We start from the raw sequence: 25,374 nt of genomic DNA on the forward strand, positions 1-25,374 counted from the left end.
GTACTGTATGCCTCAGACCCTGGACTAAAGTTCCCAAGTCACAAAGCCTAAACAGACCCAAGCAAGCTGTGTTCGGCCGATCCTGATGATTATTCACGGCTGGAGGATATGCTCTTCCCTACGTGTCGAGAAATTTCACCATTTGTCTCTAATACGGTCTCGCACACACTTCATTCTATACAAAGGAGTCGCTCTGGTCCTCGAAGATCTCTTTGTCTGAAACTCATATCATGGTACTTAGATCTGCACGTACAAAGACTGATTGTTGGGGAATGAGAGTACTCAAACCCATACCTTTGGATGATCTACCAGCATAGGCCCTTCGAGTCAGCTCCTTCCACCCTATAGAGGCGGAACATCGAACTCATGCTTGGAACCTCACAGGCGACTACCATGGATCCCAATCCGCTACCGCTACCGAGCGCACTTTCCTCGACTGCGCTTCCGGGCTACTGCTCGAGGCAGTCACCGACGACTACCTAGTACCTAGTATCATTGTTGCGATCCTAAGAGACGTGCCTGGCAATTTGTCCGCTACAAGTCGGTGCTCTTCACTATCACTTTCATACCCGAGATACCTCTTATTTTTAGCTGTTATACCAAAGATATCATTACCTAATTCAGCTTTCCTCTTGATCTGCGCGATGTCTGGTCCCTCAAACCATGCTTTTCGGTAAGTAAACCACCCACAAAGTTTCCCACCGACGGAGCTTCAGTTCGACTAACCAGCTTTACAAAGCCCCAGAAGCTCTACAAAGACCTGGATACAGCGGATGACTGCCCTCTCACCTCGTGTGCGTATCTCGACTGGAGACCCCTCTTACTACAGCCGCGATCGCCTTAGCAGCCTTCATATAGAACTATTATATATGATAGCCGACTTCCTGCTACCACAAGATGAAGCATCCCTTTCGATATGCAGCCATCATCTATATAATATCTTCGGATGTTTCCCTTTCCCTTGCCGACAGACTGCCTCAAGAAACATATTTCTCCAGAGAATGGCTCGAGACCTTCCCGAGTACGTCTACTGCACTTCTTGCTACTGTCTACACTCAAAGAACACTCTGGGTCCACCGGGACCTCTTAACCAGCCTTCGATCCTTTGGAATAAGCACGGTATACTTGATTACGATCATTCCTGGGCCCTTAGAAGAACCACTGTGGCCTTTTCTGCCGCATATCGTTTCAGGGGCATTCACCTTAACTTGGCGCTGAAGAGGTATCATTGCGGGCCTGCGCATGGGATGTCTACGAAATGGCTATCCTACATCCAGGTCAATCGGGACCCGGCGACGCCTGGAACAAAATTGTTTTCGGCTGACGTGCAAATACTTCCAAAACTGCACCGCGTGTGCCTTCGCATACAAACCTGGTTCTTGGCCAATCCCAATAACCTGTTTTACATGTGGACGATTCCATTTCCACTTTGTGACCATCTGTTCGTCCCTGACTTCGATGACATCAGGTACTGTATGCAGGACAATCGTCAGGCTGGTTGCCTTCCGGACAAGTACCCTGATCCGGAGTTTTACCGCTGTCCTCACTGTAAGATGAAGTTCGAGATACGCCTGGTCTCTTGCGGCAACGACGGTGATGCTTTCGTTATTACCAGGTATTTAAATCTGGGCTCGGGTGGCGTCCACCAGGAATATAAATGGCAACGACATGTCGGCGGTTCTGTTCTCTCGACTTGGGACAACCTCACGCTTCAGCCCCAGGGCTGGGGCGAAATGATCTTGGAGCATGAGAGTAGTAACGGACTTTCCTATCAAGATCTGACCCACCGAAACGGTCGACTTTTATACCAGAGAGCATATGAGCGAGAGATGGATCAACTGTTGGAAGGAGAGTGGGTACTACAGCAAGACGAACGACTACCGCAGGATCTGAGAGCGGCACTACCGATCCGTCGTCGTTAACTACACCGTGTTTCCCAGAATCGGCATTTAGACGGCTGTCTCTGCAATACTTGTTATTTCCTTCTTTCCTTCTTTCATTTTCTTTTCTTTGCTTTTTGCTTGCCTGTTTCGAAAGACCAGCAATGATGCAATGTTCAGATCCGTTTCGTCTTGAGGCTCATTGCCTACTCCGAGAACACCACATTCTTAGCTTTAACTGCACAGTACACCTTGCACCCACTTCAATTTAGATAGATATTCTGGTGTTGTGAGCCGAGCAGCGGATCCCTAATTAGCTAATGGAAGAACGCAATCAGCATTTACCTGTGCCATCCAGCTTTATTATGCGCAAAATCCTGTTACCTCCGGCAAAATGAAAGCCTCTACGGAGGATTGTTAGCGCGCCCAAAAGCGACTACCACATAAACAACCAGAGCGTCAACTCTGGAGTATACAGCCTATTATGTACTGTACCTATCGTTTTTTCCACAATACTACAAAAAGTTCGGCGCGGGCATCGGCGCAAAGGTTCAACCTTTCTGGGGAATTTCGGCGCCCGGAGGTTTTAGCTCACACCGGTTGAACCCCTAAACGTCCGGGGGCGGACTCGGAGGGTTTATGAGCATGGGTTCAACCTTCGGCGGGTTTGGTCTTTTTTAGTTACCGGGTTCAACTTACCCGCTCGGGGTTTCCCGACCGAGGGGAAGTTGGCCCCCGGAGACAAGTATTTACATACTACGCCGTGATTTCATTGGTAATTTGCTTAGGGCTATTGTTGGGGCATTGGTGGGAGGGTATTGATTTGCTGATAATTTTGTGAATGGTTGGCGAAGTGTTGAAACCTCTCGGATTATTCATTGCAGTAGAGAAAGTGTTCATGTTTCATGGCTCGTAGCGCGTCATAAATTAGTGTCTATACATAATGGCGAGAGTCTCGGATAACCAGCGGGTTGGCTCACTGGCTCGGTAAACAATGCGAGGTCGCGCTCTGTGGAGGCATCGCGAATGGCGAAAGTGGGCATGCATTCCCACTTAGCACGGACGCGAGGCGATACCCCATGGTCGACCCGATGCACTCCAGTCCCTTTCGACACAGAGAGACCTGCTCTGCTGTGGAGAAGGGCGAGTTGGCCACCAGCCACATTGGCCATAGTAATGTCGAGCTATTACCCAGTTTGCTATGCGGGTGGAGTTGGAACGCGCCTGTGGCTTCGTTGATTTGGCCGAGGATTGTAGTTACGGTCAAACAGATCAGATCCGTCAGGTCCTCAATTCGATCTTCGAAGTCGATTTCGTAGAGCGATGTGGGACTATGTGGGCCTTCATCGGATGAGTCGTCGTCGCTACCGTACGGGTCGTGTCGGGGAGGGTGTGGTGAGGCTTCAGGCATTGTTGTGTCTTCCAGATCGTCGAGCGCGTCGCAGCATGCTATTACTTGGAGGTAGAAGACGATTTGGGTGGCTTGTACGACGGCGAGGAAGCAGGTCGTCCAGGGGTCGCGAGGAGTTTGTGGCTTCTCGGGAGGACTGTTCTCGAGAGTAGTGTCGAGGTATTGGCGTTTCCAATGGCCGGGAATCCGTTCGTTCCAGGTGTCGATCTCGTCGAGGATGCAGCGGGCGCGCCACAGAATTGAGCGGAGTGATTTGGCGGGTTTCGAGCTGTGACCCAAGGTTTCTCGGGTTCGTTGGACAGAGTTACAGAACTCGGATATCTTTCCCGTGATGATTCCCGAACGGTAAATGAAGTCCGGCTCGTAGATCATATTGATAGACGAGGGTAGAGAGGCATACTGGTATTGGTTGTTGGCTATGGCTTGGATTTGCTGCTGGCCTGTTAACCTTGTGATTTTGGTCGGGCTGGGTGAGTTGACCTACGGTCTGAGTGAAAGCCCAGCCAAAGAGGACTCGGCCATATTTGCTACTCCGAGGTGGCCTCCCTCGCAGCTGCATGAGGGAGTAGATTCCTGGGATGTGAGGGTTTGCGACGTCGCTGTGATCACCGCTTATGTCCTGTATTAGGTTAGCGAAGTCTTTCTCGTGGGAGGACTGACCTGGTTCACTTACAAGAAACATACTCAAGAAAAGTGCCGCTGCGAATACTTCATCCTTCAAATAAGCCCTTTCAATGCTGAGTGCAGTGCTCAGTGAGTTTAAAGCCAGTCCATAGTGCCGTCGAGCATTGGCATGCAGCTCTCCACGTCTGGAGACATTGTGCAAGGAAAGATAGGACACGCTAAGCACGGCATGCTTCAAGCAAGGGTCATCACCTTTCTCACGGAATAAGTCCGGAAGAAATGCAAGGTGACCCTCACAAGGAGACCTTTGGGCGTGAAGGACATACTGATCATAGAAGTACCCGAGGGACTGGGACTCCCAGCAAGGAGCAAGGGTGGGTACCAAAGGACCCAACCCTTCGGAGATTAGGTTGGTGGAGCATACTGATAGCTCCGAACCCTCAGGGTCTAAGTCCCCGGAATCAGCAGGAACCTTCGCATCATCTGTCGAGGTCTTGTGTGTTGAGCCGGGCTTATAGGTTCGAAATGCGAAGGCATCGGGATAGCCTGTGCATTGCCTGTTATGTGTCACGCAACGACGGCAAACCGGTCTCTCCCCATCGCACTACAGAAGAGAATTATTAAGACCACACAGACATCCAACTTTTAAAAGTGACCAACATACCTTGACCTTTCGCTTACGGCATACATAGCAGCCGGTACTCAGTCTCCCAGGAAACACCATGGACGCATGTGCCAGGACAGGCAGTGCGTGGAAGTATAGGACGTTAGGCAAATGTGAATAGATCCGACAAGGTCGGAGGTTCACAGGTGAGAATGATTGCGATTGCAGTAATTGTCAATTCGGTCAGGAAACAGGTGATGGTGAGGTTGAGATGGAAAACTCGGGGGCGAGCCAGGCCCGACGGCGGCCATTACCAAGAGGGGTCACAGTCGGCAGACAGTTTCGGGTCCACAGCAAACGCCTGCTACTCCACCCGGTATCGGCTTTCTCCACCGAAACTGGTAGGGGGTCTCGCAAGCTACCCCCGAAATCGGACTAGGGTCTTGGCGCGCTCGTCCGCCGTTCATGGAATGGGCCATCCAGGATATGCGCATCCATCAGATATCGGGAAACATGTTGGAGGCGAGCATTGAGATTCCACGTAATCAGAAGGCCAAGAAGTTAATGCTTTAATCCTCATCATGTGGCGAGGGGAGGAAATAGTGCACTTGTTGTTTAGTAGAATTTATACATCAAATTCTGGTGTCGAAAATATAAACAAACACTACACCATGCCAGAACATGTAGAGGGCAGAAAGACATTCTTGCTTAGCGAAGTGATTCATGTATCAAGACGTGACGAAAATGGTTCATCGAAGAATTAAGCCGAGGGAATTGCTTGCTTCATGTTTACTTCATTGGAGTGTCAGGTGACCTTCCATCTTGACATGCTGACCGATGAGGCAAGAGCATAGCAAACCCGACCGGACCTCGTCACCGCATCAAAGTCTGTGTGATATGCGCCACGTCAACAAGACCAAAGAAGCCTACACAGAATGCTGCTGAATAAGTACAGCTCCTCTTGATCTACAATTTGAAGCGTTCAGAAATCTTACTCAGAACCCCAGGAATTCCCCGGCACCTGCGAGAGCGGCAACTGCGAATTCATGAATACCGGCTCCCTGAATGGCGACCGGCTCTAAACCCCATGACCAGGGAACGATGACATTTGATTTCCAGATGGCCTCATGCACTCATGATGAAGAATCCTTCTAGAACAGGGCGCGGACTCACTGACTTGATGTCACCCCGTCAGCTCACAGCCACGAAACTTGTCCGATTTGGTGAAATGGTCTGCCGATTCATGCCTCTGAATCTACGATTTTCCAGAAAACAGCCGATCTGGGGGATGAGGACCTTTCATATGCACTCCGGATACTTTCATGATCTTGAAACTGGCCCTTGACTTTGCGTCATGCCGAGAGTATTGTTAAAAATTCCGACCAAACAATAGGCGCTGCAATGACCTGGACGGTCCACGGTCCACGGTCGCACTCCGGGCTTCCGCATTAGGAATTCCGGCAAATGTTCCAGTTCAATTCAAGGTTCCAAGTCCGAGATCGCTGATTGGATCTACAACTTCTTGCGCCTTATCAGCAACCGAAGCCGGGTCAATCTTCACAGACTCATTTTTTCATGACTTGATGTGGTTCGTGCACCTTTTAACGCAACATGCAGACAGAGTTAGCAAGTTGTATCAATCACATGCGCTATGTCCTACAAAGAGGCCATATCTCGTCGGCGCCGCCCGTAAGCTCGTGGGAAACAGCCAGAGATCTTACTAAGCTCGAGGCAAGAACTGGGACAGCTCAACCGTTCTTGATTGACTATCCAAGATGCGGGACCGGGGAGATCGATGGATCGGAAAGCGGGCGGCGTGCATCCATTCTCCACTGCTGTTGGTACAGGGTCCGTTTTTGACCCCCGGGTTTTATGACGTCGCACCTCCGCTGGCGAATCCATCTCACATCTACTTCCACTTTAGGTCATCAGCATGAGTGGAATGAAAAAAACTGCTTATAAGACCACATCGGTTCCTCTTCGTGATACAACACCTCGACTTCGTTCCATCATGATACCGTTCGTCTTCATTTAGTCTGATAAATGGGGCACCCAATGTCATCTATACACTACACGTAGTCTACTGAGGCCTACCATCTACCCTTACAATTCAGTCGAAGAAGCCTGGTCGACTCTGAAGAATATTCTACACTGACTGTGCACCGTTGCCATGACCTCGAGGAACCAGTCGCCGCGCTCCCCCCAATTTGACTCTGAGAAGTCGGAAAAGAAGGATTCTGGTCTTGGAGACTGCGACTTGAGCCCTGCCCGAAGGCCCACTAACATTCATGATGAGCATGCAGCATCTTCGGATACCGATACTGAAGTGCGAGGCAAATTCCGTGGCGATGGGAGGCGCGAATTGACTGAAGAGGATGCATACGAGAAACTTGGCTTCTGCTTCCCATGGTACAAGAAATGGGGGATTTTGACAATTATCTTCGTTGTTCAAATGTCCATGAACTTCAACAGCAGTACATATTCCAATGCCGTGGTGCAGTTGTCGGAACATTTCCATATCAGCCAGCAAGCGGCTCGAGTCGGTCAGATGATCTTCCTGGTAACCTACGCCTTTGGCTGCGAGCTATGGGCGCCATGGAGCGAGGAATTCGGTCGATGGCCTATTATGCAACTGAGCCTTCTTCTCGTGAATGTCTGGCAAATCCCCTGTGCCTTGGCACCTAACTTTGGAACCATGGTGGTTGGTCGCGGCCTTGGTGGGATTAGCTCCGCAGGAGGCTCGGTCACCCTGGGTATGACCGCTGACATGTGGGAGCCAGATGACCAGGGCTTTGCTGTCGCATATGTGGTCTTGAGCTCTGTCGGTGGGACGACTATTGGGCCTATATTCGGAGGAATGATGGAGCAGTGGTTGAACTGGCGATGGAATTTCTGGATCCAGCTTATTTTCGGTGGAGTCACCCAAATACTCCATTTCTTTTTCGTCACCGAAACAAGATCTACCATCTTGCTGGATCGAGAGGCGAAGCGTCGGCGCAAATCTGGTGAGGATCCAAATGTCTATGGCCCGAGTGAGCTCAAGCCTTCCCGGTTTAATGTGAAAGAAATCCTTCGCATTTGGCGTCGCCCATTCGAGATGTTCCTGCGCGAGCCTATTGTGCTTTTTCTATCTCTTCTTTCTGGCTTCTCCGATGCGCTAATCTTTACCTGCATTGAATCGTTCTCCTTGGTCTTCAAACAATGGGGCTTTAATTCACTGCATGTTGGATTGTGCTTTGTCGCTATTTTTGTTGGCTATCTGGTTGCATATGCCATTTTCCTGCCCGATATCTACCGCCAGCGCTTGATCCGACGACGAGAGGGTGATGCGGCCCGGGTGGCTGAGCGCCGGCTCTTACTTTTGCTTTTCATCGCACCCCTGGAGACGATCGGACTCTTTGGCTTTGCCTGGACGTCCATGGGCCCGGAGTATACCCACTGGATGGTGCCTCTGGTCTTCGTATTCCTGATTGCCATCGCAAACTATGGTATCTACATGGCTACGATAGACTACATGGTGGCGGCTTATGGCGAGTATTCCGCGTCCGCTACGGGCGGGAATGGGTTCGCACGAGATCTTCTCGCCGGGCTATCCGCGATGTACGCAACCCCGATGTATACCAACATTGGCGGACGCTTTCATCTTCAATGGGCTAGCACTATTCTTGGCTGCTTGGCTGTCTTGGTGACCATTCCGATTTACATCTTTTACTGGAAAGGCTCTGAGATACGTGCGAGGAGCAAGTTCGCACAGACCCTTGCCGCGGACAGGCAAAGAAACACCACTAGACGTCGGAGCAGCCAATTCAGTGCGTCGAGGAAAGCTTCTATGGTGTAGAAGCATGTTGAAATCTTCGATTCGAATATACTCTTTCCAACTTGTTTATAATATCTTGACGTAAATCTTAATCAATCCCATTTATAGAACTTCGTTCTCGACTTGGAATCACACAAGGTACTACAATATAGAAATCTCACTTGAGCATCGTTAGCTGGAGGTTGTCTAGCTGCTGCAGTGTGATTGTTTTTTTTAGCTCACTCGTTGGTTGGGAGAATTGATAGGTCTGCGGGCGGTGTGGCCTGAGGCATGGAGAGCCTGACTGAGACTAAACACCAAACCCCTGTTCAAATGTCTTACTTGTGCATTCCCCGCTCTTTCTTCACTTCTCAACTTTCGTCTTCTATTTTAGCTCATTCTTAGCGCTGCCTTCTCTTGCTGTAACTCAATGGTCCATCATCTGTTTTTTTTTCTACATGCAACATACAACTATTTGGGACATACTCGTCGCTGCGGCGCCCCACCACCTCCTAAGCCCTCCACCGCAGGTGGTGGGGCGCCGCAGCGACGATTACTCATGGAAAAGGCGAGCGAGTCTTTGATTACATCCCATAGCATGATGTACCGGAATGCAACGCTGCACGCTGCACTTGGTCGATACTACCTACTTGTGATCTGCTTGAGAGACATGCAGTAGCTTAGATGCATGCCCCCCGCCCCCGCACTGACCTTGTATCTGATGGCATGACAAGCGGAGAGCAATGATCTCTTCGTCAGGTACATCGCTTCCTTTGGCGTGACTTCCCCTCGCTATAGGCCTGCCGTGGACTAAGCTTTTCCTTTCACAGAGAACGAAGTTTGAACGCATATTGCGACATGTGAACTAAATAACAAGGGCTTGAAAAGATACTTGGGGCGTGCTTATGACGACGACTGATTGCTTTGACTGTCTCACCTCATCCCCGGGAGGAAGACCTGCATGTCAGACAATATGAGCTCATATGCCGATCATCCGCGGAACAAGAGTCACACAAGGCTCTGGGCTTAGGCAGTCATCCTGACGAACGGCACGTGTGACTTATTCTTGATCCTCTGCCTTGATGTCACGTCCATGCACCTTGCCGAGTCTCGAATTATCCCAGAGCTTATCGAGCAGTTGATAGTAATGAAGTGTTCTAACCCATGGTTCGCAAACTCATGCTGACTATCTCGAAAAGCTTTCCGCCGCAATACTTATGTAACGGGTGAATCGGGCGCCTGATGCAGGAACCAGAAAAGAACAATCCCATACGAAAATTGGATCTATTCAATCACAATTAGACCCTTGTGAGACACAATACGAGCGATCCGCGGAATCCGACCAACGGGACGCCTGGAAGTATAGGCGTGTCACTCTAACTGCAAGCATCCATGTACTGTCTTGCAGGATGTCAGCTTCGCTTGGGAAGCGGTGGCCGAGACCCGACATCATCGCCATTCGCAGTCCTGCAACAGCCCGACTGCCTTCCGAGTGTGCCATAGGAAATCTATCCTGGTCAACGAGAAGGTACACCTACCGGCAGGGGTTCAGTCAGGCAGCCAATGAAGACAGAAGCTACCTCGAGCATCCTTTAGCTATTGGACACCACATCCTTCAGTTCATCAGATGAGCCCCGGAATATGAGACCTGCATCAATTGCGGCTGTTGTATGTGGGGAGACGCTCATCGTCCACGGTCCAGGTTTCTGCGCCAACTGCAAGAATCCCTTCTTCTGTTGATGCCAGAGGGACCTTGTGACCTGCGGTTGAGTTCACCAGGAATCAGTGCTTCAGCATATAAAAGGAAGCGTATTCTGCCTTCAACAGGTGGATAGGAACAAGCACCAAGCCCGACAGATCAAGCATCTGAGCCACAACCTTTCAATCATCAGCCATGCATCTCTCCTACCTTTCTTTTCTCACCTTAGCTGCCCCCTTGGTAGCAGCCATTGCTCCTCCTGCTGCATCTCCGGCACCGACCACGCTCATCACCGCCTCCAAAGTCAACAGCGCCGCCGCCGCCGCAGCCCCCAGCCCTACTCAGCCAGGCATCGCCGCAAATTGCAACGCGTACCATCTGGTGGCGAGTGGTGAGACCTGCGCCAGTATCGCGACGACAGCCGGCATCTCCCTGACCGACTTTTACTCGTGGAACTCCGGCGTCGGCAGCGGGTGTACCGCCCTGTGGCTGGGGTACTATGTCTGCGTTGGAGTGGGATCAACGGCAATCACCACCACCACCACCACAAGTACCACCACGACCGCTCCGGTGTCGACTCCTACCCCCATCCAGACGGGCATGGTGACCAACTGCAATACCTTCTACCTGGTGGCGTCGGGCGATACGTGCACCACTGTTGCGACAAAGGAGGGGATCACTGTGCAGAACATTGTGACCTGGAATCCGGCCGTGGGAACGGGATGCACTAATATGTGGTATGGATACTATATCTGTGTTGGGGTCTCAGGATGAGCTGAGCACGAGAGAATGTCCTGGTGGCTGTGAAGCGAGAGTTCTGGATGGGAGTTGAAATACTTTAACTATGATGGGGCTGTTGCATGATGAGTATGTCTGATGTTGCACAAGGAATTGATGGACGTCATTATTCCATGATCGAGGTCGGCCGAATAGGGTAATATGATTTTAATTCATGCTGTTTAGCAGACTCTGGAGTACTATACAACCCTAGGCATGATTCCGTATAAGGCCTTTGAGCGCCCTCAGTCTTATCAGCGGAGTTAATACCATGTCTATCTCTACTAACTTACCATGTCGGACCTAAAGGGAGCGCCAGTATCGGCCCGACGGGAGCAGCAGGACGGATAGTGGCGGAAGGAGTCAGCGTCCACTGCAGTAGGCAATAGGCAGTTTCTGGTTTCTGGCTGGTTTCTGGGTGGTTTCTGAGGCAGGTGTCGATCTCGGCCCCGGTTCCGCTTCCGTTGAGAGCGGGGTCGCGGTGTTTCATTCCGAATTCCCGCCCCAGCCAATTCCCGCTCGTGCATTTGTTCATTTCAACCAGGGTGAAAGTGCGGGGGAGTCACCTTACTAACTACCCCAGCCGGCTTTCTATTTGCTGCAGCAATGGATAGTTAACGAATGCAGTTGGCCCGAGTCCTCTTTGTTGGCCGGGTGGCCCATGACGCAAATCCACTACGATTTTCAAGGTCTAGCTGCAGGAGGACCGCTGCATACCCAGCCATGATAAGCCGAGGAGAACCGCGGATGTGAGGTGTATAAAGCTCCAGATTTTTTTCAGACACCACCGTCAAGAAAAAAAGTCCAGTCCACTCCCAATTTTATCGCTCACATCATGTCCTTCCAAACCCTCGCACTCGCCGCCGTCGCGGTGGTATATTTTCTGATCCGCTATCTCAATCGCACCGACGTTCCCAAGATCAAGGGGATACCTGAAATCCCTGGGGTGCCTATATTTGGGAACCTGTTGCAATTAGGCGACCAGCATGCTACTGTGACGAAGAAGTGGGCGAAGAAATATGGCCCCGTCTTCCAGGTCCGGATGGGCAATCGGGTATGTGACCCGCAGCGAACAAAAGGCTGACAAGAGAGTCGAAATGTACTAGGTAACTGACAGAGCATACTTGTTCCTTCCAGCGCATTGTCTTTGCCAACAGCTTCGAGTCCGTCCGCCAACTGTGGATCAAAGACCAGTCGGCCCTGATCTCGCGTCCCACCTTCCACACCTTCCACAGCGTCGTGTCCAGCTCCCAGGGCTTCACGATCGGCACCTCGCCCTGGGACGAGTCCTGCAAGCGCCGACGCAAGGCGGCCGCCACCGCGCTGAACCGCCCAGCCGTGCAGTCGTACATGCCAATCATCGACCTCGAGGCCACCGCCAGCATCCGCGAGCTGTTCCAGGACAGCGACAGCGGCACCAAGGACATCAACCCGGTCGCGTATTTCCAGCGGTTCGCGCTCAACACCAGTCTGACGCTGAACTACGGCTTCCGTATCAGCGGCAACGTCGACGACGAGCTGCTGCACGAGATCTGCGACGTCGAGCGCGGCGTCTCCAACTTTCGGAGTACCAGCAACAATTGGCAGGACTACATCCCCCTCATGCGTCTGTTCCCCAAGGCGAACACCGAGGCCGAGTCGTTCCGCGTGCGCCGCGATAAGTATTTGACATATCTGTTGGATATTCTCAAGGACCAGATTGCCAAGGGCACGGATAAGCCGTGCATCACGGGGAACATTCTCAAGGATCCCGAGGCGAAGTTGAATGAGGGTGAGTCATGATCGATGGACTTTCGAAAGACAAATCATGTCGAACGAAAATACTGACTGTCACCAGCGGAGGTCAAGTCCATCTGTCTCACTATGGTCTCCGCCGGATTGGACACGGTTCCCGGTAACGTCATCATGGGCATCGCCTATCTCGCCTCGGAAGACGGCCAGCGCGTTCAGCAGAAGGCCTACGAGGAGATCATGAAGGTGTACCCGGACGGTGACGCCTGGGAGAAGTGCCTTGTGGAAGAGAAGGTCCCCTACGTGACCGCCCTGGTGAAAGAGACCCTCCGGTTCTGGACCGTGATCCCCATCTGTCTGCCGCGCGAAAGCACCAAGGATATTGTCTACAACGGCGCGACCATCCCCGCTGGAACCACCTTCTTCATGGTATGTTGGTATCCGACCTTGTTTCCGGTTCGAGATAAAAAATTCTTACCTAAACCCATCTCCAGAACGCATACGCCGCAGACTACGACGAAGAGCACTTCGACAAGCCCGAGCAATTCCTGCCGGAGCGGTATTTGGAGGTGGGCGAGGGCACGGGCACTCCCCACTACGGCTACGGGGCTGGCTCGCGCATGTGCGCCGGCTCGCATCTGGCCAACCGCGAGCTGTACACCGCCTACATTCGCTTGATCACCGCCTTCACCATGCACCCGGCCAAGAACCCCGACGACCGCCCGATCATGGATGCCATTCACTGCAATGCCATCCCCACGGCGTTGACAACGGAACCCAAGCCGTTCAAGGTGGGATTCCGACCGAGGAATCCGGAGAAGTTGAAGCAGTGGATCCGGGAGAGTGGTGAGCGCACTAAGCATTTGTGAAGCATTTGTGAATGTAAAGTATTTTTGAATTCTGAGTTGTATAGATGGGAAATCAATATATGCATGTGTACCTAGTTTGCAGGTAGCAATTCCTCAAAATTTACACGTAGATGATGAGTGCATGAATACTTTCCAAGTTGCCAATTGGGTAGGTATCCACCAAGCAGCGCAACAGATTATTATTATAGTTATCTCCGACTTATCAATTAATGATTGAATTATGCATAGACTAGAGTGCGGTGCATGAGGTGCAGGTGGTCGAGATAAGCACCACTGGCGCCAGTTCGGCCGAGATACGGTTACGTTACTAGTGTAGCCTCGGGTGCGGAATCCCCCGCACGGGGTCTTCCGTCCTTTCTGACCGCCACCGCGTTTGTCTTCCAAGTTTCCCCGCGCTGCGCCCGGTCGGAGCACTACCTACAGTAGCATCGTCTGTTTACCGTGCCGTCCGGTCTACTCTCCTCCGTCTTCTCCGCACTCGACTTCCTTCTCGCGCGCAGTCACTTCCACACCCCCATCATGGACGCTACTGCCTCTCTAACAACATGGGACTTCTCGCCCCCAGCAGCACACCGGGATGACTCTGACGGGGCCAACCCACGCAAGCGACGGCGAAAGTACATCGCCAAGGCTTGGTAGGTGCATTTCCCTTCCTTCCCCCCCTACCTTCGTTCCCTGAGGTACACTCGGGTCAAGGATCAAGACTAACATACAAACAAGCAACGAATGCAAACGCCGTAAGATCAAATGCAATGGCGAGACGCCTTGTCAGCGATGCGGCCGCCAACGCATCGACTGTATCTACGACAAGCCCCCTCGTCACACCGATGGCGAGTCGGATCAGCAGTACGTTTTCGCGCCTACACACCCACACCCACACGCCCTACACGTGTTGGTGGAAGTCCCACTCATGCTAATACATGCCCAGGGTCTACCTCGAGCAACTCTGTAAACAGATGTCTGCTATGCAGGAACAAATCGAGACCCTCTCCGCAGCTGTCACGACCTTGACGCAGCACAGCGTCACTGCCACCGCGATCGCGGCGCGGTCGGACGCCGCGGCGGCGGGCAGCCAGCGACCATTCCGTCGCCGCCGGTCCACGATCAGGGAGACCGCGTTCCAAGGCCCAACGACATCCGCCTTTAGCTTGCATTTGGCCAAGTCGAATCTCCTCCGCCAGGGGATCGTCGAGCAGACGGACGGGGCGGAGGATGCCGATGCCGATGCCGATGCTAACCATCCGCCTTCGCCGCTGCCGCCGGATTCGCCTGGGCCGGCGACGTTGCTGGATGCGGCGCGGCCCGAGGGGGATCCGCTGTGGTCGTTGGACAAGGCGGAGGCGATGCGGCTATGTCGCGTGTATGAGGAGGAGATGGGCATGATGTATCCCGTCTTGGATTTGCAGGACTTGCTGGATCAGGTCGAGGTCGTGTATGGGTCGTCGTCGGCGGCGGCGGCGGTGGCGGCGCGTCCCGAGGGGTCTCGGGCGGTACCACACACCGATGACGTCCAGATCCTGCGGTTGGTCTTTGCGTGTGCGTTGACGGCTGAGGCGGCGGGGAGCAGCGAGCTGGCGATGCGGCTGTTTGAGAGTGTGCGCGAGGTGGCTGATAATTGCGTGTGGGGACCGTCGGAGATTAAGAGTATCATCTTGTTGACTCTGGTTGTGAGTGAATTCTCAGTTTGGGGGCGGTGTATGGATGGCTGACAAGCGCTCTAGGCGATCTTCTATTTCCAGATCGACGAGGAAATTCTGGCTTGGCGCATCGCTGGCATCGTGGAGCGCATGTGCCTGGAAAAGGGGCTGCACCGACGGGAAACACTTGGCCAGCCGGCCATTGTCGCCGCGGGGCGGGATCGTGTTCTCCGGCTGTTCTGGTCGATTTATATTCTCGACATCCGGTGGAGCTTTGGGACGGGCATGCCGTTCTCTCTCGAGGATAGCGACATCGATCCCTGGCTACCGGAGCCGGAGGAGAAGACTCCCTATCTCCGGGTCATGATCCGGTACAGTCGCATTGCGGCCAAGGTGTGGAAGTTCATCTCGGCCTTCAACAATACGAACGAGATCAAGAAGGACGAGATGAATTATCTGGACTGGCAGGTCCAGCAGTGGGTAATGAACATCCCGGAGATCCTGCGTCTGGAGCAGCCGCCGTTGTCGGCCTCGAAGACCGAGCCTAAACCACCGCGCAGTCTGCATCGCCTGCGTGCGTTGCTTTACCTTCGCTCCAACCAGCTCCGCATGCTCATCCATCGGCCCGTGCTTCACTCTGCCGCGCATATCGTGCGGTACCCGGCTGAGTCGCAGATGGTCGTCGACCTGGCCAGGGAGACAATCCGGTTCATCACGCGACTCAACGAGACGACAGACATCTACCGTCTTCAGCAGGTGACCTTTAACTGGTTTCTCGTTTCGGCAGTCGCGGTGCTGTTTCTGGCTGTCGCGCAAGCCCCGTCACAGTTCGGCAGCGTCTGTCGTGAGGATTTCTATCTGGCGCTAGAACTAATCAAAGGCTTCTCGACGAAGTCTTATATCTCACTACGACTATGGAAATCGATTCGGAGTTTGAGGAAGTTGGGCCCGCAGGTTATGCGTCGGCAGCCGGAGGCAGTGGAAGCTGGGCCTGAAGGTGCGGATGTGCTTAACTCTGCAAAGGAGCAGGAGATAGAACAAGCGAGTGGCGCGGTTGAGCCTTCGATGCAGTCAACGGGCAGTATACACAGTCTCACGCCCGTGGATGGGGTGCAGATGACGAGGGAGTTGATGGAGTGGTTCGAGGCGGTTGGGAGTTTGGAAACACAGATCATGGGGATGGGAGCCCTGCCGCCGCATCAGGAGACCGACGTATGGGGAAGGAGTGGACAATATATGGTTGACTACGGGGGCGAGCTGTCGAGCGTGATGAAGGATTGCTTCTGAGAATCGCCTCTGTGATTCTCCACGACTGATACTATGTACACAATATGAGATTTGCGGCATACTTGTTACTCATCTTTCCAGAACACCCTTCCCTCAAACAACCTCCGCGCGGTCGAAAACACGCGACCAGATTGCAGACTGCCATCCTCGGCGAACTCAGCCCCCACCAACATGTTTCCACTGGCATGTCCGATTGTGATCCCGGCAGCATCGACCGTCTGTCCCCGTTTCACAACCTGCGATACGGTGCTCCCTTCCACCCTCGCCGCGGTTGCCAGGGCCAAGGCCACCGTGATGGGCAGTGCCTTGTGGGGCTGGCCTACGGAGAGCGCCCTGGCCACCAGATCGACCTTCTGCGGCGTCTGACCCTTGGCGACCGAGCGCGCATCCTCCCCGGGGGCCGCCACCAGAGCGATCTTGGGAATGCTCCCGGGCACCTTTTCGGGCGACGCTGCGATGCCCATCTTCACGCCGGCCAACCTCCGGATGCGATCCAACTTGTCCAACAACCCCACGTCGGCCGTCAACTCCTCCGGCGTCAGGTTACTCTGGACCCCCAGCTTCGCCGCGGAGACAAATACACACGGATTGGCGACATCGATACACGTCGCCTCCACCTCCCCCTTGACCTCAAACACATCCACCGCATTCCCCGTCGGGAGCAACTTGCCCGTGACCGACCCGGCGGGATCCACGAAATCGAGCTGCACCCGCGCCGCCGTGCCCGCCACCCCATCGATGGCGAAGTCCCCGCTCGTCGCCGCCTCATACTCCGGCCCTTCCCCGTTTTCCGACCCCGATGCACTCTCCACCACCGGGAACGTGGAATGAATAATCTTCCCCGTATTGGTGTTATGGATCTTAACGGTGGCCTGATCCCCCTTCACCCGCGGCGCCCGCACCAACCCCGCATCCACGGCGAACGGCCCCACCGCCGCACTCATATTCCCGCAATTACTCGTCAGATCGACCTTGTCGTCGACCACCCCGACCGACACGAACGTGTAATCCACGTCCGCGGCCGGGTGGGTTGAATCGCCTTGGATGATGCAGATCTTGGAGAGGCTGCTGATGCCCCCGCCCATCCCGTCGAGTTGGCGCCGGTGCGCGGCGTCGGGACTGCCCAGCACGGCGCGGTAGATGGCGGGGTGGGTGGAGGCGTCGGCGGGCAGGTCGGTCGCGTTGAAGAAGACGGCCCGGCTGGTGCCGCCGCGGTAGTAGGATGCTGGGAGGGAGCGTTGGGGGTTCGTTTTGGTTTTGGGGGTGGCGAGGGGGGGGGTTGTGGTGAGAAGTCGTCTTTTGTTGGGTTTCGGGAGGGGGGGTTTGGGGAGGTGGCGGAGGGTGGATTTTAGCATTTTTTCTGGTGTGTCTACTGTATGTAGACTTTGAGATTTGGTGGGTTGTGGTTGTGGTTGTGGTTGTGGTTGTGGTTCTGATTATTGGTGTTGGGATTGGGTTGTGATGTTAACTTAGGGTGTGATTAATTGAATCCGGGGGAAGGATGGGTTTTGTACCTAGTAGTTAGTTACAGAATGTTCTAAGTTGTGCCTAAGTATGGTATGGGGATGTGGGGCTTGTCGGATGCTTCCGATATTGCATTTGCTTGGCTCCGCTGCTTGGTGGTCGGTGGTCGGATGGGTCCGAGGGTTGATCGAGGGCATTGCATTGAGATCGATCTCAAACACTGGCTATTCCCAACCATGCTTGATCAACAACATACTGTAATCTGCTCCAAACGAGTGGTTCTATCAAGATTGACATTTTCGATAGCAGACAAATGAATACCTACCCTCCCGCACCAATTATCTCAATCCAGCAATAGAACACAATCCCATGAAATCATATATCCCACACACTGTTGTACCTATATCCAGCCCCCAAACCCCGACTAAGACCAATCTATTTACCCGGAACCCCTCTCAACCACAAAGTCCACCCCACCAGTCCCGCTGCCACCGCCATCCCCGCCGCCCCAAACACCCACATCCCCTGATACTCGACTTGCACCGGCACCCCCGTGCCGGATTGTCTGGCCGCCCCCGCGATCGGATTCCCAACCAACGCCCCCACCGCCGCAACCGTATACGCCACCCCGATCCGCGCGCCCACCTCCGACACCTCCCCCGGCAGGTTGGCGATGATCGCCGGCGGTAAGGACACGATACTCCCCGACACCAGGCCGTAGATCGCGACGATGACCACCAGCGCCGGCAGGGTGGTGGCGAAGCGCCAGAAGAAGAGGATGATGGCGGTAGCTAGGCAGCCGGGCAGGGCGAGGGGGAGGCCGCCCCATCTTTTTTGGGTGGGTTAGTTCGGGTTGATGGGTTACGTTTGGGGTAAGGGGGGGGGGTTTAAGGAAGGGTAAGGACCGGGCTACTTACCGATCAGCTAACCAGTTCGAGCCGATGCGGCCAATCAAGCTGGTTGCGTTCATGATGCTGAGCAGGTAGAAGGATGTGTCTTGATCGATGGAGAGGTCGAGGGCGTAGTCTTCCACGTAGAAGAAGGGGATATAGACTGCGGCCATCATTGCTGTGAATGCTGTTGCCTTTGGTTAGAATCATGGAGTGAAGGGGACAGTCTCCAGCGGAGTGATCCAAAATTTGTAGGGGGCTTGGGGGAATACCGGCGGTGAAAGATACAAGGCACGAATCGGAGGTGAATTTCCTCCACTGTAGGGGCGCGCGCTTGGCATGGCCGGGACGGAGGCGCATCACCGCGGCGCAGGTGATGGAGCCGGCGAGCATGACCAAGGCGAGCACGCGCACGGCCCAGGGAAACCCGATGCGGACGATCAGTCGGCGGAGCATGATCGAGTAGATGATTCCCGCTGCATGGGGCTCGGCCTCAGCCTCAGCCTCAGCCTCAGGTGGTGAACTTCACAGAGAGTGAGCGTTAACACGTACCTAAACTACTCCCCGTCGCCGCAAACCCCGTCGCCAGCATGCGCTTCGCCGAGAAGTACAGCGGCAGCACTGCCACCGAGGGCACGACCAGCAGCCCGCTCCCGATCCCCACGCAGATCCCCTGCGCCAGAAACACCTGCCAGTACGCGGTGCACAGCGAGACCATCAGCATCCCCGCCACCTGCAGGACGCTGCCCGCGACCACCAGCAGTCGCAGATGGCCCCGGTCCATGATCGAGCCGACGGGCAGCCCGATCGCCATCATGAGGAAGAGTTGCACCGAGCCGATCCAGGCGATCGCCGACGGGGTGTAGTCGGCCAGGAGAGCGGTGGTGTAGTGGGTTTCGAAGACGCCGTAGGAACTGGTGAGACCCCTGGTTTTGGGTAGATTACTTGCTGGTAAGTTTGGCACGGAAACAATGTGGAGACGAGGTGACGGACCAGGTGTTTGCGAAGATCAGCCAGCTGCCCAGCACTTGGAGCCATGCGGTCAGGCCGCCGTCCATGCGGTGCTTGGGTTCGGGGGTTGGCTCGTGGTCCATGGTTTCTGTCTGCCCTTTTGCGAGATTGTCTTGGACTTCTGTAGGATTCGGTCGAGGGGGAGTCATTTGGGATGTCATATATCGATGTTTGATCCCACAATTCCGAGAGGGGGCATTTTGAATCCGATGCCGTGCCCGATGCCGGCGGCAGGGTGAGGTGGATCATTGCGCATACTTATGCGGACAAGACCCTGACTGCTCTCGGTGGACCTTCCCGCTTTTGTCGACGATCAACATGTCATTAAGCAGATAGTGTATTTCGGGCATGCTGCTAGAAGCCGATCATCCAAAGTGGGGAAGGGAGAAAGCAGCCACTCAACATCCTCGGGTCGGCCAATGCCGATGACCCTTGCATGATCGGGATCGGCGGCGGCGATGCTTGACGCACTGCTTTTCTCCATGCTATAACCCCGGTGGGAATGGATCATCAAATGTGGTAAATAGTCTCGGGCGGCCTTGCGGCGTCACCGTGCAGCCAGCTTGGGAGTCGTCTCGCAGTGCCCCTGCGCTAGTGTGGCAGTAGTTTGTGTGGTACCAGATGCTAGATGCATCCGAAAGTCTGATAGAAGACAAATACCTCGGTTTGACCGTCTATAGTCTACAGCGTACTCCGGTGTCTTCAATGCGTGCGATGCAATCGATCCATTCAAATTCACGGATCTCTATTTACCGTGACAGCTCTCGGAGTCTGCATGAGTAATGGCCGGTATCAGAGACTTGGCTCCACTTTCTCTCTCCCTGATTGAATCTCTTGAAGTAATCAACATTGATGATGGCCTGTTGCAGGAGCCCAACCCGGTAACTGCAGCTGGGGATGGGATGTGAGCCTGAAATACAAGGTGTCTATCGCAAATACTCGGTCCTCGGACCTTCATTCTTCCGTGGCTCTCCTGGTCTGCATCTCATTTCATCTCGTGCTGTATCCAATGCAGCTCCTGTGCGGAAACAACTTTTATTGGGAGCCGCCCTGCTGCAAATAATAAATGCAGGAGTACCATGATTCATCAAATAGCGGTTGCTTCCCATCAAGATCATGCGGCTCATCCTGAATCTTTTCTCAACCGTGATTGAGTCTCACAACCCCCCCCGATCAATTGCTGTCATGATGCTTCTTACTCATCGAGCTTGTGAGACATGCTCGTGCATTATCCTACGGTCATTGGCTGCCAGGATTGAACTGCTATACTGACAGCTGCCGCTTGCATGCTACCCAAAGCTTATTTGTGGGGCGCCGAATCAACAAAGTCATCTTTAGCGACCAGTTCCACTGGTCAAGAAAGAAGGCGTACGTATCCTTGTGGGGGCTCGAATGCTCTGGGCTTACTTCTCAGGACATGAAGCCGAGATGCGTTGCTAGTTATACGCCACTGAGCCTACTGAGCCACTGCAGAGTCCAGGCACTGAGTCTTCGGAACGGAGCCCTTATCAATCAAGATCCATGTCTCAGATAGCAAGTCTGGCTTCTGCAATGAACCAAGAGACAGTACGACTCTGATGACAAAACAGTGAAGCATATTATGGATGAATCGTCTGCAAAAGATACAGGAAGTGATGTTGCGTGTTCCAGTTTGATAGAACAGGTGGCTGATACCAACTGGGAGAGATGTCTATGCTAAAGAGACGTCAATTTTCACAGCTCGTTTCAGGATTGGTCTCCTCGTAACCTGACGGGGTATAAGGAGCATATGACTCCTGCGCAGCGCTTCAGCCTCCAACTGACACTATTCTTATACCTGACGGGTTGTATCGCGGCTGCGAAGACAGGTTACGCCCTCACCAATTGGAGGTCCCTGATGGTCCCTTAGTGTCGGGCCGCTTTGCCTGTTTGTCACGAACACGAACGCCTCCGTCGCTTAGGATTCCCAATTGATGGGGAGGCAGTGGGGCCGCCCCAAGGCTAGAAGCCGATAAACCCTCGCTGCGATACCCGTGGTTCCACGTGGTGGGGACCCTTTTGCCTCTTCTCTTTGGCTGCCCACGCCTCAATTCCCAATTTTTATCCCTTTTATCTTGTTCCTGATTTTGTTGTCTGATCGTCGTTTTTGTTTTTAAAAGCTTCGCTTCTCTCCTTGCTTCATGTCTTCCTCATACCCTCTTTGCCTTTGCAATTTGCTTTGCATGTAGCCATCGTCAAGCCATGTACTGCTGACCCCATCATGCAACTGTCGATCTTTCTTTAAGCCTCACCCTCGCTATATATAGACTTCTCATTCGTCGCGAACACAATGCGCTCACTTTCTTTATCCTCTTTTCTGCTTCTGCTTCCTTCCTTGCTTCCTTCCGCGGAGGCTGCGGACACATTTGACGTCACTCGCGATGATGACCTCCTCTCGTTTGTCACTGTACGTTTTCAACTTATCAATGCCCCCGGACCCCAGATTGACCGTCTCGCTCGCAGATGCCAAATGTTAAGGCAATCAAATACAACATAACCTATCACGATCGCAGTCGCGTAAGCCCCGGGTACTGGTTCGTCGCGCCGTACAGTCACCTGGACGCCGATCCATATAACAGCAAATTCAATCCCTGTCAAGTGGGACCTCACATCTACGATCAGGACGGCAAGCTGGTCTGGACCGGATCTTGTCTCCACAACAACCGCAATGTCTTCGACTTCAAGCCTACGAGCCACATCGCCGATGGTGCCACCCATCTTTCATTCATTCTCCAAAACAACTACATTAACGACGGCACGCCGTTGGCCAAAGGTGCCGCTTACATACTCAACGACAAATACTTGGTGGAGAACACCATCCCCATCACGAATGACCTAGAGCGGTGGGATCTACACGAGTTCAATGTGCTTCCGGGCGGGAAGACGGCGTTGGCGGCCTCGATCCGGATTCAGGACCAGTCCCTGGCGGAGTTGGGCCGGCCGGCGGAATCGAGCCGAGTGGCTTCGGGAGGGTTTGTGGAGATCGACCTAGCCACCAGCGCGGTGCTCTTCGACTGGGACTCTCGCGACAAGATCCCCCTCCACGAGTCGGACCATGTGATGCCGTGGTCGCCGCCCGAAGGAGGAGGAGGTCTGGACTACATCCATGTGAACGCGGCGGACAAGAACGTGTACGGCGACTACCTCCTGTCGGCTCGCTACACCAGCACCATCTATCTGATCTCCGGGCAAGACGGGCACATCATCTGGCGCCTGGGCGGGAAATACACCAACTTCGCCATGGATTTCACCTTCTCCAAGCAACACAACGCGCGATTCGTCTCCGCCAACGAGACGCACACCGTCTTGTCGTTCCTTAACAACGCCTCCGACGACTTCACCAACCAAGAGGACGTGTCCTCCGGCATGATCGTCGAGCTGGACACTGTTCGATTGACCGCGACGCTGCGGAGCCGCTACACCCGTCCGGACGGGAGCCTGAGTCGCATGCGTGGCAACCTCCAGCGGCTCGAAGGAGGCAACGTCTTCATGGGCTGGAGCGCGCAAGGCTACCACAGCGAGCACGCCCCGGACGGCACCGCGCTGATGGAAGCCAAGTTCCTCTCCCCGCGCTTCAACAGCTACCGGTCGTACAAGTTCCCGTTCGTCGGCCACCCCCAGCAGCCGCCCGCTCTGGCCGCGTCCGTCTACGCCAGCAAACCCAGCCAGGCGCATCCGTCCGCCGCAGGCGCAGCCGCGCCGAATCCCGAGCTGACCACCGTCGTCCACGTCAGCTGGAACGGCGCCACCGAGGTCGCCGTCTGGAACTTCTATTCGCAAGCGGACGAGACCTCCGTCCCTTATCTGATCGGCAACGTGACCAAGCACGACTTCGAGTCGGTCTTCGTGACCCCGGGCTACTGGGACTTCGTCTCTGCCGAAGCGCTCGATCGCAACGGGAACTCCCTTGGCTGGTCGCGGATCATCCGCTCCGATATCGAGGGAGCTCTGAAGTACGCATCCGAGGATGGAGAGCAGCTGCTCCTCGTCCCTGACGATCCCGCATCGCTGGTGGCTGTTGAACCTGCTGTCGAGGAGGAGATTGTGGTGGACCCGGCCATGCTGGTTGAGACCATTGTCGTGGACGAAGAAATGGCCCACGAAGAGTCCGAGCACGTCTCCGATGCAGACGAACTGTTGCGGGCCATCAACGATGTGGTCATCGGCATGATTCTGCTCGCTTGCTTCGGGACGATCCTGATTTTCTGGTGGACGCGGAGGTTCAAGTGGCGGCCACACCGGTATCTACGGCTGGCCTCTTCCCCGTTGCATAGCCCGGCGGTATGACGAGGGGGCCGTCAGGTGTACACTAATTCCCACTCTGTCATTCATAACTGTATATAATGGTATCTTGCTGTCGTTTCAGCGTGGAGTCGGTAGAGCATTGAGAGATTTTGCATCCGTCATTTTTCAATCACTGAGATAGAAAAAATCTTGACCTTTCTGGGGCCAACGCACTCGTCAATGTGCATTTACGGATTGGATGATCCGAGAGGGGCATGAGAATCTGTAGTGCAGCGCATCGTATGAGTCAGTGAATGGAAACGGAAGATTGGCCTGCCTATTCAACTGCGTACCATAAATTTCCAATGCGCCAAAAGTCATGCTAGTCTCCTCAATCCTCATCGCAATACTCAACGCCATGATGGTCTTCCTGCGCAGGACGTGTGTATATCGCAGCCGAGGAAGACCATGACATGAGAAGTCGACATTTCGCAAGGGAGGATCAGTGGGTGGGTGGTATCTGAATCAGAAGAAATTTACAGGATCCTGGGATAACCGTAGCCCCAGAGAAAAAAGAAAAATGTCCTGGCACTTGACTCCCCATTGTAATCCAACAATGGGTAGTTAGGTAATTAGATGATGATTGATGAGGCACTCGGAGAACAGAGGATTCGGGGCCTAGACTCGATACAGGTTAGGGCGTCGATAGGGGGCGCACGGGACGGCGGCCAGTGGGCGAGAGAAAACAACCAGGCCGGGCACGTGCGCTCTTTCTCCTCTTTGATTCTACCTCTCATCAACACACGAGACACGAGACACTTTTTTTTTTTGCCAAGTGCAGCCCACTTGGTGCTGCAGGACCGTGGATGCAAGTCACAGCTCTCTCCTCGCACGTGGTGCCACGCCCGCTGCCATGCCGGGTGTCGCAGGAGCCAAGTTGGGCCAAGTTGGGCCAAGTTGGGCCAAGTCTGGCCAAGGAGGCTTGTCTGCTCCCCTTCTTCTCTTGTCTCTGCTTCTTCGCTAAACCTACTGTGCTCGGGGCCATGACTCAGTCCGACCCGGTCCGTCATCTTAGTCTCCGATTTAAACCGGTTAGTTGCGATGCGATAATCGTGAATGCATTTGCAATGGAGACAACAACAAGGTCTACAATCTAGATGTTGGCGCAACAGCTGCCGTCGAGTAGCGGCATGGGTTGTCCAGGCCCGAGGCCACCGTCAGCCAGCCCGCCTTGCCAACTCTCACCCATGCAATCAGAAAATCCTCGTTGGTCGTCGAGCCTAGGGAACCGAGATTACCTGACACACTGGTCCGGTCCAATTGTCACGTTGCTTCCCTCCGAGGCCGAAGGCCCACTAGTTTGTCTCGCTTGACCGGGGTGAGATGCAACTGCCTGGCCGACTAAAGCACCGCTAGTAGACCAAACCAACTGCTTCTAGCCAACCACAATCT

At 54.0% G+C, this 25,374-nt stretch overlaps 9 protein-coding genes across 9 annotated transcripts; 6 read left to right on the forward strand and 3 right to left on the reverse strand.

Annotated features, from left to right (window-relative positions):
• Positions 1-1,001: 1,001 nt before the first annotated feature.
• Positions 1,002-2,185, forward strand: BO95DRAFT_487578 (uncharacterized protein; the record flags this gene model as incomplete). The annotated part of the gene is made up of 1 exon (XM_025590485.1): positions 1,002-2,185. One exon carries the CDS (start codon positions 1,002-1,004, stop codon positions 1,920-1,922), a length of 921 nt encoding a protein of 306 aa, XP_025445827.1. The 3' UTR covers positions 1,923-2,185.
• Positions 2,186-2,774: 589 nt separating this feature from the next.
• On the reverse strand, positions 2,775-4,780 carry BO95DRAFT_439580 (Zn(II)2Cys6 transcription factor). Its single transcript, XM_025585765.1, has 4 exons — positions 4,580-4,780; positions 3,965-4,519; positions 3,776-3,910; positions 2,775-3,723 (listed from the first exon to the last, which is right to left on the reverse strand). Exons 1-4 carry the CDS (start codon positions 4,637-4,639, stop codon positions 2,857-2,859), a joined length of 1,617 nt encoding a protein of 538 aa, XP_025445828.1. The 5' UTR covers positions 4,640-4,780; the 3' UTR covers positions 2,775-2,856.
• A 1,909-nt stretch (positions 4,781-6,689) lies between these two features.
• Positions 6,690-10,788, forward strand: BO95DRAFT_460334 (MFS general substrate transporter; the record flags this gene model as incomplete). The annotated part of the gene is made up of 2 exons (XM_025588725.1): positions 6,690-8,328; positions 10,259-10,788. 2 exons carry the CDS (start codon positions 6,690-6,692, stop codon positions 10,786-10,788), a joined length of 2,169 nt encoding a protein of 722 aa, XP_025445829.1.
• Positions 10,789-11,476: 688 nt separating this feature from the next.
• BO95DRAFT_406628 (cytochrome P450) lies at positions 11,477-13,391 on the forward strand (the record flags this gene model as incomplete). The annotated part of the gene is made up of 4 exons (XM_025584042.1): positions 11,477-11,845; positions 11,929-12,562; positions 12,629-12,951; positions 13,017-13,391. Exons 1-4 carry the CDS (start codon positions 11,627-11,629, stop codon positions 13,389-13,391), a joined length of 1,551 nt encoding a protein of 516 aa, XP_025445830.1. The 5' UTR covers positions 11,477-11,626.
• Positions 13,392-13,910: 519 nt separating this feature from the next.
• On the forward strand, positions 13,911-16,315 carry BO95DRAFT_450442 (putative C6 transcription factor; the record flags this gene model as incomplete). Its single annotated transcript, XM_025588009.1, has 4 exons — positions 13,911-14,026; positions 14,112-14,237; positions 14,320-15,058; positions 15,113-16,315. The coding sequence occupies 4 exons, from the start codon at positions 13,911-13,913 to the stop codon at positions 16,313-16,315; spliced, it is 2,184 nt and encodes a 727-aa protein (XP_025445831.1).
• Positions 16,316-16,380: 65 nt separating this feature from the next.
• BO95DRAFT_450443 (DUF453 domain protein) lies at positions 16,381-18,076 on the reverse strand (the record flags this gene model as incomplete). The annotated part of the gene is made up of 2 exons (XM_025588010.1): positions 16,381-17,611; positions 18,036-18,076. 2 exons carry the CDS (start codon positions 18,074-18,076, stop codon positions 16,381-16,383), a joined length of 1,272 nt encoding a protein of 423 aa, XP_025445832.1.
• A 138-nt stretch (positions 18,077-18,214) lies between these two features.
• On the reverse strand, positions 18,215-19,763 carry BO95DRAFT_471169 (MFS general substrate transporter; the record flags this gene model as incomplete). The annotated part of the gene is given in 5 exon segments (XM_025589573.1): positions 18,215-18,608; positions 18,697-18,856; positions 18,942-19,145; positions 19,222-19,595; positions 19,615-19,763. The coding sequence occupies 5 exon segments, from the start codon at positions 19,761-19,763 to the stop codon at positions 18,215-18,217; spliced, it is 1,281 nt and encodes a 426-aa protein (XP_025445833.1).
• A 2,225-nt stretch (positions 19,764-21,988) lies between these two features.
• Positions 21,989-23,985, forward strand: BO95DRAFT_354900 (uncharacterized protein; the record flags this gene model as incomplete). Its single annotated transcript, XM_025582230.1, has 2 exons — positions 21,989-22,105; positions 22,162-23,985. The coding sequence occupies 2 exons, from the start codon at positions 21,989-21,991 to the stop codon at positions 23,983-23,985; spliced, it is 1,941 nt and encodes a 646-aa protein (XP_025445834.1).
• A 753-nt stretch (positions 23,986-24,738) lies between these two features.
• Positions 24,739-25,244, forward strand: BO95DRAFT_13753 (uncharacterized protein). The gene has a single exon (XM_025580558.1). The coding sequence runs from the start codon at positions 24,789-24,791 to the stop codon at positions 25,077-25,079; it is 291 nt and encodes a 96-aa protein (XP_025445835.1). The 5' UTR covers positions 24,739-24,788; the 3' UTR covers positions 25,080-25,244.
• Positions 25,245-25,374: the final 130 nt, after the last annotated feature.

Source organism: Aspergillus brunneoviolaceus (genome assembly GCF_003184695.1).
Source record: "Aspergillus brunneoviolaceus CBS 621.78 unplaced genomic scaffold BO95scaffold_10, whole genome shotgun sequence".
Taxonomy (NCBI): Eukaryota; Fungi; Ascomycota; class Eurotiomycetes; order Eurotiales; family Aspergillaceae; genus Aspergillus; species Aspergillus brunneoviolaceus.